The sequence below is a fragment of the Clupea harengus genome, chromosome 10, assembly GCF_900700415.2.
Source record: "Clupea harengus chromosome 10, Ch_v2.0.2, whole genome shotgun sequence".
Lineage (NCBI taxonomy): Eukaryota > Metazoa > Chordata > Actinopteri > Clupeiformes > Clupeidae > Clupea > Clupea harengus.
Genome location: NC_045161.1, coordinates 15538960 through 15552475, shown reverse-complemented (window position 1 = coordinate 15552475; position 13516 = coordinate 15538960). Strand labels below are relative to the sequence as shown.

Genomic DNA, 13516 nt, shown 5'->3' with positions numbered 1-13516 from the left:
CCTAGCCAGTGGGGTAGCAACAGCAACAAACACAAGCAACAAATATCTGACCTTAAGCCCTCTCTTTTTTATTACTGAAAACACACAGCGCTCAAGCCCACAGACAGACCGCCCTCTTGGTTTCCAAGGCAACAGTATGGAGGTTCTCGATTCATACTTTTGACAAACATTGTTATTTATTTATACACCCTCTGCTTTGCAAACTCTGAATTCCAGCGATGATTACGGGCTGTCTGTGTGAATAAATATTGTTTTCGTCAGATAGAAACACAGATCTTGTATATTTATGTATATTAGGTCATGACCAATGATCATTCTGAGGAAAAACTTGAATTGCTTTGGTGGCTTTCTTCACAGCTGCTTCTGTCCCTCCATGTTGTTCCACTATCAATAACACATACATTTTTTATGTGTAGGCTGAGTCACAGGAACAATAAAGCAGCATATGTATGTGTTGGCATATGATAAATCCCCACAAGCTATTTATAATTGTCCACTGACTGGCTAAGGAAAACAGGCCTCCTCCAAAGATAACACATTACCAAAGGGGTCAGTCAAGAGAGACAGGCCATAGAGGGACATCGTGTCTTCCTTCCTCTTGATGTTGAACACTGTCTATCTAATGACCATTTTGCATGCTTTATTGTTTTCACCTGTCCCCTTTTGGTCCTGCAGAAGATATTGCTTTAATAAATGAAATTATTAAATTATTGTTGCTAGAAATTAAAATCCCTAGAGACAAGTCTGCTGGACCATGACCACCACCAGTGTTATATTGTTAATGACTCTTATGATGTACAATCAGACAGATGCCAAACAGTATGTAGCCAGATATAACCATTATCTTCCTCATCAAAACAGTTACAATAATGCATATTGGATATAAACTGGGGCTCAATTTCACTAGTGCATATGAACAGAAATGGTTAATTTCCCCACTAATCATTCACTCCTAGGCTGCCTAGCCAGAGTGTCATAAACACCCCAGCATTTATCATAGTCTGGCAACTTGTTTTAATTGCAAGACATGTTTGAGCAGGATGGAGCTCTTCCTCAACATACAACAGAGAGGAATTCAGTTATTCCACATTTTCAGAATGACATGACAACATCAGAATGAAAACAATAGCCCTCAAAGATTTGAGATTGTTCTGTTGCTGGAAAACCCCTCACTTCTGCACAGTCACTGTCTTTACGTGTGACTTTGGCGATCGTCCAAGGTGCTAGTGATGAGTACAGTTACAGGGAGACGGACCTGACCTTTTCTGACATGAAAAGTGTCCACCTAGAATAGCCTATTTGGTAAGCTTTTTACCTAGCTAAATGAAAATGTGGAGTTGTACAATCTTCAGATATGGTTACGAAACAGTGTTACAAAATGTATAGGCTATTGCAACTTTAGATGGTTATTAAATTGCATTTGACAAAAATGGACAACCACACCCCGAAAGCAATGTAGTCTGGAATGGGTCTGACTCTGGTTTTATGTCTGGAAATCACACCAGATCAAGATCAATAGCCCATACCAACCATTTGAGTATCACAAGTTGCAGATGACTCTGAGATAGACCAATAGGTAGTCAAACATCACTCCATTATTGGCTGTGGACACTAAAGAGGCTACCTACACATGTGATCATGAGGATGTCTCTCTGGTCTCACTTGATCCAACTTAATCGTGGGTTGCTGACTGTTAAAGTGAAGTTTATGGTGTGATGTTCACTGTCAGTTAGGGAGATCCTCTGAGGCCACTTTGTGGTTGGGGGGCGGGGCACTATTTGACATAACAGCATCGTTATCTCCGCCTTTCATCCAAACGGAACAATTTCCCTTAGAAGGAAACTTTGCCTGAATGTAGCAAATGTAGCAGCCGCATAGTCTAGTGATGGCTATCATCACTGCTAATGGTGAAATAATTCAAGACCGCGAGTTATTAAATTAGCAAGGCGATAGCCTATAGCAAGAAACGGGAAGGTAGCCGTATGCACTTGCGCATCGAGTTCTCAGATGAGGAAATAACTGATCTACCAGTGCGTGCGTGTAGTCTACAGGAATAAACACTACAGCTGTGAAGTGATTCTCTAAAATTGCCGTTTAAATGTTAGCCATCGCCTTGTGACAGGTTACCAGAATGTCCTGTTTATTCTGTCAAGGCAAACTTAACCGATGAAACTTCTGTCAGATGACCATTGTGCCGAGTGGAATTAGGGATTCCGTCTGTTTAGACCTGGAAAGGTAAGTGAAGGTTAATCGAACTATAGCCATTCCAAAGTCATTTAATCTTCTGTCAACCTTACTAATAGCAGAATTATGAATATGTTCATAGCCAGTTCGGGATCAGTTATGTTTATTGTGCTAAACGGGCAATATTTTGCGCATCCTTATCGGTAAATGTGTTGCTGTTTTCATTCAAATATAACTAACTGCTGAAGTCTATTGACTTCGACTCTGTTGGAAGACTGGTAGCTCTGTATTGTTGTCTTTAAGTGGCATGTGGTGATTTGGAACATTTTAAATTTTGCTTAATAATTTCACTGGATCATGTCACGCAATTTAATGGATTTCTCCACAGAGATCCTCCTCCCCGAGGCACCAATATCAGAAGGGAGGAGGGTTGAAGAGTGGCGGCAGCAGACTTCCATACACGGTGTTCAAGGTGGAAGTTTGGAGGTCTGGTGGTGTGTTTGTAATTAACTAATGAAGGGCATGGATGTGCTCCGCCGCTCCTCAGTATTCGCGGCAGAAGTGATGGAGGTCTTTGATCGCTCACCCACGGATAAGGAACTGGTGTCTCAAGCCAAGGCATTATGTAGAGATTATATCCATTCTAGACTGAACCGGGCTGGGATCGGTTGGTCTAAACCCGAACATGGAGTCTCAGCCCCGGGGTCGGCACTTGGAGAGGTGTCTTCGGTTCTCTTGTGGTTAGGTAAGAGCTCTACGTATTTCGGAGTGTTTGTATTTTCACCTGACGTGGTAAACAAGGAAGAATTGTGTTCTTATTCTTTCTGACGTTTGATGGAAAATTTTGCGCACGTGTTTGATTCTTACTAATTTAACAGCATTATCAGACCACAAGATTGTAGAATCCCGAAAATCAAATGGATGTGTATAAGAATGAATGAATGAATGAATGAGTGAGTGTGAGAGAGACTAACTATGTCTGTTTTTGTGTAGCCTGTTGATGTGTGTGTTCAAATGGGTCCAATATGTGCTGAGTCAGTGTAATAAAGGCATGGGCACACAGGTTGGACAAGAACTGTTAAACCAGAGCTGTCACCTCCTAGTCCTCTTCCATCTGGAAAGAAAGTCATTAAGGAGTGTCCTTAATCAGGACTTGTGCAACACCCACCCACAGCATTCTTCGCCCTCTTTAACTGTGTTGATTCTGCACAGGCTGTGCATGTTTCATAATGTTTGTCTGATGTATTACTACCCTGGTAGAGGGAACTCCTCAGTATGAGGAGTCTTGTTAAATGGGTCATGTTCCTACTTGGAAGGACCTACATCCTCTTTTTCCAGAGTGTTCTCTGTCACTGAAGGCATAAAGCACTTAGACAGCGGGTGTTGTACTGACACAGGCTCCATAATAACGTTCATTGTGCCCTGTCTGGTTTTACAATACAAGCCAGAGCTCCAGCTATTTGCCATAGTCCCACACACATCACATGAATGTCATCTGCATTGGCCATCTATGCCAAACAGTCGACTCAATGTTTCAGGATTCCTTCTCCCTGAAAAGGAAGAGACAGTTAAGTCCACTAATTAGTCTTGGCTCTCGGGTATCTGGCACTGTTTCCTGAAAACACAAAGAGCAGACATTTATGCACGCTAAAAAACCATCCCCAACTGTCTTGTTATTTCAGATTTATCTGTCAGACTAGCCAACCTCAACGACCCTCTCATCCCACTCCCCAAGAGGCCATTGGGCATTGGCCCACTACTAAACTCTTGCCCTTTGAAACAGAGAACACTTCGGAACCTCTTGTTCCTTCCACTTAATCTGACATAACGATGAAAACACTGTGTATTATGGGCCATTGACCCATTGTTCTCATCTCCTTGGCTTGTTAAAGGTGGACATTAACCTGGGGATTAAAGTTGGTACAATATTTGTTATTAAGAGCCATGCATGCTTTGCTACCACATGGGTTCTTGTTCACAGTTGTCGTCAACATATAGTCAAAGTTTTTATCCATTGTAACTCAGAATCCGGTCAATACAGACATGCATTAGTGCCCATGCCTCCACCATACTAAACCTTTGGTTATGGAACTGTCTGCGTCAGCCTCTCCCAGCTGAGTCAGAGGTACTGACTTAAGTGATCTTATCTTTATGATGGGGAGAGCCATTCTTAGGTTTAACTGCCCTAGATTCAAGGGTAATGACAGTTGCTTGGAATTTCTGTGTATTGTTTGCTAAAGTCTTCAATAGATATCTTTTCACTTTTAAAATTTTCACTTCAGGTGATGAGCTTGAGTACCTGCGACCCAATGTTTACCGAAATGTAGCCCGGCAGCTCAACATCCCTGTAGCGTCCGAAAATGTGGTGTCGGATGCCTTCCTCGCTGTAGCAGCAGAAATATTCTCAACTGGTGAGTGAATCCCTGTTCCTACAGAAGGCCGATTTTGTGGGAGGTGTTGGTTGTGAAAATACCGTTACTATGTAGCCTACTAGTAAAAAACTAGTTTACCTGAGTGAAATTACGAAGTGTTCAGTTTTTTGTGAGGTAAATATTTTTTTAAGGATGTTCATTGAGAAGGCCTTGAAGAAACACGTATATGGTGTTTACACTGCAAAGTGTACTCTGTTTGCGAGGGAGACTCAGAAGGTACTTAAAGGGAGCCCTATATCTGGGGAAATCATATGGTAATGGGCACAATCCCCTGCACTAAGTACACATTTTATATAAATGGAGGGAGACTGATGGTTAAGCAAGAAATCAATCATGCTTGTCCTTCACATAACTTTCTCATCTCCATGTAGCTTTTACAAGAACACTCCAAACTGATTTATCGGAAGACCTCTGCTCAGGTTTCATTTGGAGAAAGTTAAAAATAGGCCCCTTTTTGACATTTTTATATACACATTCGGGATATGTTGTATTCGCTGAGTAAATCTAGGGCGAACCAAGAGAGTTGTTTTTTTCTTTCACTGACGTGTAAACATACAGTGGGCACCTCTGCGTACCGAGGCACCCCGATCTCCCTCCCGTCCTCGCAGCGGGAATCAGTCTGTGTGCTGCAGGGGTAGGAGATGGGCTCACCGGAATTACCAGAACCGGCACTTTTAAAGCAGGAGCAGTTTATCCCAGTTCATATCTCCAGCCTAAGGGAAGAGAGCAGTAATCCCTTGGTATTCAATGTTTTCGTGTTCATTCTGTTATTTTTGGAGCCCACATTTTTGCCCAACTTAATCCTGGCCTATTTTCAGCGGCAGAGGACATCTTTTTCAGTTGCTCGCACTGGCTTTAACTACATTCTTGTGCCGTGGTGGATTTATGTCGAGGAAAGGCAAGAAATCCTGTTTTTCACTGCAGTGATCTTGTTTTTCTCTGGTTTCAGTCTTGGCAGCATCAAAAAATGTGGAGTGTGATCTGCTCCTGACTATGTATGGAAAGGAAGGGAATGTAGCACATTCCTGAGCACACCTTTTCTTGGTACATTATTTATTAGCTGGTCCACAGAGGTGCTCACATGTAGTGTAAGTGATTCGTCTCAATTACTAAGGAACTCCCAGTGTTGCAATGCAAGTCATGCCATGTTGGGAGCTTAAAAGCACAAGTGCAAAGTTGCCAAGTGCCTCAACAAACACAGCATCACTGTGTGTGTGTGTGTGTGTGTGTGTGCGCAGCGGTGGGCTTTCCTCAGTCAAAACACAAGCATGGAACGTTTTGAAGTGATCTTATCTGGGCACTGGCTTGGCTCACAGGAAGGCACAGCTAAATTGGTTAGGTTAGGTCTCACTCTCAATAGACCTCAGTGAAACCCATTGTTTGAAGCTGAAGTATGTTACTGTCCAGCATCTTGCAAACAGTCTACATGAGAAAAACACAAGAATAGGCAAGTCCTTGGTTTTTGTTTAGGTTTTCCCTTTGAGGGTTATCCCACATTTATATAAAATACTATAACTGCTTTCTTTGTTAGAGCATGCATTGTACATTGTTAAATTGTAAACATTGTGCTTACATGTGTACCCATTCAAGTCACTGAAGTGACTGAACATGAGTGTGTTTCTCTATGAGGAATTCACTATACTTAGATATCTGATGGTCTTATGAATACTGATGGCTTTAGACTACAGGTAATTTGTTCACCTCTCCTGCATGTACATGGTTGTGTTTGTGTGATGACAGCAGATTAATGTACAAAATGGCTGAAAACATTCAGCTTTAAGCAGGTTATTGAAATGTCGGTTACACTCGATTGAACAAACTGTTGTAGGCTGTGTAGAATGCACTAAAACTGATGCATAAAAACTGGAATGACACAAAATTAGTGCACAACACCATGACGAATCCAGCCACCCCCTCATCCCATCATAGAGGAAGGAGTGGGTGGCTTATGATTGCCCTCAGCCGTTATCTCCCAGCTCAGACCTGAAGGGAACTGTGGCAGATGCCATGTCTGAATGCTATCTCATTCTGCCCTCTTCTGATCCCACATCAGTGCCATAGACACAGACAATATAACAACGATATGGTTGTTCACGCCTTCAGACTGTTCTGAGGTCAGAAGTTTGGGTAACAAAAAAGTGTGTCTATTATTTCTTTGCAGAGGTTTTTGCAGAGGACATTTTACACACAGGCAGTGTGAAGGATCTAGGTCTAATGCCCAAATGCTCTATAGTCCCAAGTATGCACCAGTGTATGGGAAGTGGCTCTTATCAAACAAATCTGCTGGCTTTCCCCCCCACTCTATTAAAATAGACCCAGGTTTGGCAGTGGCCTTCCTATTTTAGTTGTTTAATGGTGAACACAGAACACAACCCAATGCGTGCGTGCGTGCGTGCGTGCGTGCGTGCGTGCGTGCGTGCGTGCGTGCGTGTGTGTGTGTGTGTGTGTGTGCGTGCATGTGTGGTTTATGTGGATTTTTACCACTAGGACAAAATAACAAGAGCCCAACCAATCTAACCCAGACATCGCTGTCTTGTCTCTGATTAGGAGTTGATCCAGTCTGGACAGGGCATCCACTCAGTGCACTCAAGCACACACACGCTGGCTCTTAAACCCAAGCCCAAATTCACGTCTGACAGGCCAGTTAAAGTTTGACAAAAGCCTCTCTGCTCTCTGCGGCCGGAGCAGCGAGGGCCCCGTGTTAGTGGCACAGGGAGGGATGAGTGGGCCTGTGGAGAAGCAGATGCTCGATGCTGTGGTATGATCAGGCTTCCTGGTAGCCGGGCACGTTGGCGGAACGCCTGCCTGCCTGCCTGACGCTATGGTTATGCAAGCCCCTTACAGCGAGCGCCACCAGATTCCTCCCTCCTCTCTGTTGCCTAATGCTGGAAGAGACAAGAGGGAGAATGGGGAGGGGGAGGGGAGAGGGAGAGTGAGAGTGAGATGGAGAGAGACAGAAAAAGAGGAACAATGAATGAGAGCGAGGCAAAGAAAGAGAGAAAATGAGGGCATGAGAGAGGAACAGAAAGAAACCGAGAAAGTTCACTGGTAACGGAGCCACAGATTCACAAGCATGCTTCTCTACCCCCCAGGCACCCCCAGAGCTTGCCTGGCCAAGGTTCTGTCGTACACATAACCGCCGCACACATATATATAAACACACACACACACACGTACGTGCACACACACACGATTAGGGGAACCGTGTGTCTGACTTCATACAGTTGCTATGCAGCCACAGACCATCTGCTTGACTAGCACTGTGTGCATGTAGCGGCAGCATTTCCCCCTCTAATGGTTTCAAGGCAGGGGAGAGGAACAGAAGTTGAGCCGTTTGACGGCTGGTTGGCAGCGATGGAGGGAAGTGACCCCCCTAATGTGTTGCAAGGTCACGTGGCGTCTGCTAGTCTGCAGTTAAATGGACATATTTGCATTTTTGGGAGTCAGTAACTTTTCTTGGTTCAAATGAATCTCCTCTTTTTTTTGTTTTGTGTGCTGTTTTTACTTGTAGTGAATTCCCAAAACCCTTTTTTCCTTGCTCAAGCTTAATTTTTACAAAATGCATGCATTGTCTTGGCGCTAATACAAGACACGCCAAGACTGAGAGCACGTGGGTGGCTGTGTTTGAGTTATCATTTATGTTCTTCTCTTTCTCTCTCACACATTTTTTGTCTTTTTGTCTTTGAATCCATCTTTTCCTTTTCCCTCTTTTTTCACTGTCACATACCATCCAATCTACTTCCTTTTTGTTTTGTTTCTCTTTCTCTCTCTTTCTCTGCCCTTCATCTCTTTCACTCTCCTTTTTAGGAGTGACATGGGGGAAGGTGGTGTCACTGTATGCAGTAGCGGGGGCTTTGGCGGTGGACTGCGTCCGTCATGGCCACCCCGCCATTGTACACACCATCGTGGACTGCTTGGGCGAGTTTGTCCGCAAGAGCCTGGTATCCTGGCTGAAGAGAAGGGGAGGCTGGGTAAGATGGGACTCTCCTTCCTGACTTCCTACTTCCTGTCCCCCATCACCATAGATATCTGTATACAGCATGTTCTCTCAGTTCTTTTCCAGTGGGGACCCACAGCACGTTTTGAGGTATTTCCACACGCTTAGTTGGGGCACACCTGATGTAGGTGAAATTTATTTACAGCAATAAAATGACCCATTTGGGTTCACTGGGCCGAGGTTAGGAGCAGGGAAGTCCTAAACTGGGTCGTGCTGAGGGCCCCCGAGGATCAGAGTTAGCAAACAGTGGTACAGAGTCTGCCAGCAGGAGCCAGTAGACATGGAATGCGGTCAGATCGCTCCTGCCCGGAAGGTCTCTCAACATGGTGGTCCGCTCACGAGAGACATCGGGACATGGCAGAGGAATTTGGTCTGCTCGAGCCGAGGCCTCACAATGGGAACTGCGTTTGTTTACCTTCCATATATAGAGACTGCAGGCCAGCGGTTCCTCGGTATGTGCAGTATGCCTGTGCTCTTATGCAGCCAGGGAGCTGAAGGGAGGTCTCCCAGAACGGCTTTATGTAACACAATCACATGTACTGTATGCACTGGCTGCCCCCGAAATACTTTTGTGAATACGCCTAATGGTTCAGCGATCGCCGATTAAGAGGGCTGTCAATGCAGACTGTGATGGATCTTACCAATGACCGTCTGAGCTCTGGTGAAAGCAGAGAGGAGGAGGAGTACAGTGTGCGATAGCCACTGGTTGTCTGACGGCGTGGGTGGTGCGTCTGGTCGTGTCTCATCGTGTGTGTGTGTGCGTGTGTGTGTGTGTGTGTGTGTGTGTGTGTGTGTGTGCGCGCGCCCGCGTGTCCACGGTTGCATTTGTTTAGTCTGAAGCCGGGTGTGGAGGTCTTCCAGAGGCTCTATAGCAAAGTTTACTCAGAGTCTGTGTGTCAGCCTAAGAGCTAAAAGGGTCGCCAGACAGGGTGCCGCTCACTCATACCTGTGTGTCAGGTCTGTCTGGGTAGCTCTCTGGGAGTTCCCAAGGAAAAAAAGGGCCGTTGAGCAGTTCCGCTGAATCCGTCGGGCAGATTTGTTGTCAAGAAACCGTTGTTGTTGTCGACGGCTCTTCTGCTGTGGGAATCATGTTTTATTAGTGTTGAAAGAGAAGTGGAGTTGGCAGGTCTCCTGATATATTTTTTTGGATGTGTTTGTGTCCTCTTCTTTGTGAAGCAGGGTTTGAACAAAGAGCCTTACATGTACTTACAAAACACAGGCTCACGTCCATCTGCATGTGCACGCACACACACACACACACAGCCCCGGGGTTTGAAAGCCCTAAATGAGACACAAAAACGAATTGAATATCAGTGTGTTTGCTCATGGATTCTCTGTCACGTTGTCCCATAGCTGAGTCTCTTTTCCCACCCCAGTTTCTCCCATCATAGATTAGTAGAGCATGAAATGGCATATTGTGAAAGCCTTGGTTGTCCAGATCGTGTTAGGCAATGCACAGAGGGGCTTTATTTGGGTCAACAGTCAATTAAAATAGGTGTTTATAGTCTAAATAAACAAACAACACCGACTTGTTTACATTCTCCCACAACACATGAACCTGACTCCGCAGCGTTAGGTGAAGGTCACATCAATTCTGGCTGTGTTGGTGTGGAGTATATTTGATAAAGATATGCCCTATTATGCTGGTGTAGCCATTTCTCTATCTGTTTAGTTATGTAGTGATGTAGTGATAAGTTATGTACCTTTTACCCTCTTGAAATCTTTGAGCCTCTGAGTGCTTTGAAGGGAATGACTGTATCTTGACTTTGCCACTTTACTGGCTAAACCTTTGACCATCGTGTGTGTGTGTGCGTGCTTAAATGTCTTTTAGACGTGCTGGCATGAACGCAACACACGTAGTTGCTCCCAACTCTTTGAGTTGTTCTGTTTAATGTGCTGCTGAACAGACATTTTGCTGCATTGTTTTAGGAAGGGGATTAATAGCACAAGCACTAAATGTAACTTGCTCTGTCAACCATGTTCACCAAAGACTACATTTAGTCTTAACATCTCCTCAAACTAATTTTGGATGCCATCCTACACCTTACTTTGTTAAAGGCAGGCTAGTTGTTGATCGCTACTAGAAAAAAAAACACTGTATAAGACTATTTATGTCCACTTACTCTCTTATGTCTTTCTTAAATGCCACCTTCTTTCTTTTTTTTCCCTTTCAGGTTGACATCACAAAGTGCGTAGTTAACACAGACCCAAGCTTCCATTCTCATTGGCTGGTGTCAGCTGCCAACACCTGTGGTCACTATCTGAAAACTGTGGTCTTCTACGTGCTGAGGGAGAAATAAGGGGAGAGGATGTGTCAGACTAGATGAAGAACGACCGGTCCTTCCCCTCACTGGTGAAGAGGACTGTCTCTCATCGCTCCTGACCAATCACCGCTCTCAGTGTTTACATTGTTTACACCTGCAGAAAGTTTGCACTGTGCCTCTGACTAGTATTATGGTATCCACCACTTCAGCAGACCCACACAGTCCCCAGTACGTCTGTCCTGTGTTTTCGGTGTTGCTCGCACTTTGTTTGGTCCTGGCTGGTCCGTCAACCCTTCCCGAGACCAAAACAATCATGGGGTCGTGGTATTATTTCTTGTGTAGAATGCAGCACAATGTTAAGAAGAGTAGTTGCTCCTTTTATGTTTCAAGTCTCTCTGCAAAAACTATTCTGAGGAGGGTTCCAACACTGCTCCTTGTGGCTGACCACATGCATGGTCAGCGTCACCTGAGGATTTGAACTGGACATGAAGCAGCTGGTAGATTTACAGCCACTGCAAGGACTTCTTGGTGGATATTTATGTGCTAAACTCCAGCTAGATGGAATCTGGATATTGTTATCACAAGGCGTTTTTTTTTCTTCTGTGTTTCAAACGATAGCACTCTGGAACCGTGGGTGTGCAAGAGAGCTTGCACTTAAGGAAGGTTTGCCTATTGAGGCTGTCTTCACAGAGGAATGCATTGTGCCTTTGGTACGGCACAGTGAGTGGACTGCGTTTTGAAGTATTCCTGTATATTTCACTCTAGACTGGAGGTTGATCTTCCCCTTTTTATCCTAGCATGATAAGAGTTCCAGACCTTCCCATAGTGCCAAAGCCCTGAATAAAGCCCTGCCACTGTGGGAGGTGCACTATGAACTCTGCTCTGGTTGATAATTTACGTTTCATGGATCAAGTCAGTGGCTTGTTTTTATTTTAATTTTTTATCATTTCAAATAAATTTTATTCTGTGAATAACGACACCTCTCTACCATTGTATGTGTGTAACTGGCATGCTTCACTGAATGTATGCAAAAATAAACCTTTTAAAATTCTCCAAAAGGTCCTATTTTCTTCTGCTCATAGTGATGTCATAAGTGGTGTTCACATGGTCTAAGCATAGGCCTCCATCCTCTTATTTTACGCATGTTCACTGCGAAATACAACTTACCAGATAACATAATCATCCTTACAACCATGCTGCACTTTGCTTCTCTCATAACCCAACTACCATGTACAGGATCCTTTCCAGATTAGCAAGACTCCTTAGCATTGTGCTTGCCAGTGCTCTCCCCCCCTGTTTGGGTGTGGTGTGGTTGTGAGAGACGGAGGGAGTGGGTGGGTATTGATGAAAGCTGCAGATTTGACATTTTAAAGCATTGCCAGTACACCCACACCAAAATGATTTGCTTAACAATACTTTGTCAGTGATTAGTGTTTTGAGCAATCTGTTGACAGGTTGTCATAGCACACAATACTGAACTGAAGTTATAAAAGAGGAAGGCAAAGACAAAGTAAACTCAGAGCAATCTGGGGAAAAAGGGAATTGGTTCAAACAATTGGTAATGGTATCTAGTGTTGAAGCTCTAAAGTTACAAACTAAGGCCTTTATAGAACTGGCCTGATGGTAAGCCAGTTTGGTAAAGTTTTGTTTAAACTTGAATGACCTCGAAAGTTTTTCCTTAGTATTGCTTGTGTGGCATGTGTACTTATCTACATCTGATGGTCTTAGCATGATCTATCATATCAATGTTTGATATTTTAATCAGAATGTGATGGCTGTTCAAAGAATAAGGAGTCAAATATTACTTTTAATTTTGCTGCTTTGGTAGGACTCGTGATCAGGGCGATTTTAATCAGTTTTGGCACCCCTGGGATATGATCCAGAATGCAGGAAGATAAGAAAACATTTCTGAACACACCTTTTTGGAATATGGATATGAAGCTCTGCGTTCACAACCCCACCCGTCATCTTGGCTTAGTTATTCTGTTTCCAAACTGTGAAATCTTCATAGTTAATATGCTTACACCCTGCGTGACATGAAAAGCAGGCTTATTCACATTTTCTATATTGTTATTCACACTGATTCATTTTACAGGATAATTGGAGTGTAAGAAAAACTTCTCAATTGTAAGAGGGAATTGTACTATGCTGCCACCTGGTGTTCAAAATAGGATGGCCACTTTATAAAGATGTGGAAGAGTGCACTTTTGAACCCATGTGATTACAATACAGTACACACATGGCCGAGCAGAACAACCATCACATTAATTTGGTCTGACTCACTTAGATTCCAATCACTGCAGTTCCTGTATTTAATAATTATGATGGAATCCTTGAGCTAATACATTTTGACATACAGGTAAAACAAAAGCTATTACCATTTAAATTTGCACCATTCTCAAATAAGGATTTGAGTACTGATTTAACCATATAAATAAAACTGCACTAAAATGTCATGTTTGCCATTTCCTTGTTGTATGTGTTTTCGTGAAAAGTGAGTCACATAAACAATGGCCAAAACTTGTCTGCCCCGGAGGAATTGTTTGAAATAAAATTCATGACAAATAAAGAAACATGGACACAAAACATAAATTATTATTGATGTACTTTATCATTTATACCTTAAATGAACAGTCATT

General features: G+C 43.5%; 1 protein-coding gene across 1 annotated transcript; it reads left to right on the top strand.

Annotated features, from left to right (window-relative positions):
• The first annotated feature begins 1816 nt into the window (after positions 1 to 1816).
• boka (BCL2 family apoptosis regulator BOK a) lies at positions 1817 to 11935 on the top strand. Its single transcript, XM_012825300.3, has 5 exons — positions 1817 to 2235; positions 2573 to 2929; positions 4467 to 4595; positions 8424 to 8587; positions 10788 to 11935. Exons 2-5 carry the CDS (start codon positions 2698 to 2700, stop codon positions 10911 to 10913), a joined length of 651 nt encoding a protein of 216 aa, XP_012680754.1. The 5' UTR covers positions 1817 to 2235; positions 2573 to 2697; the 3' UTR covers positions 10914 to 11935.
• Positions 11936 to 13516: the final 1581 nt, after the last annotated feature.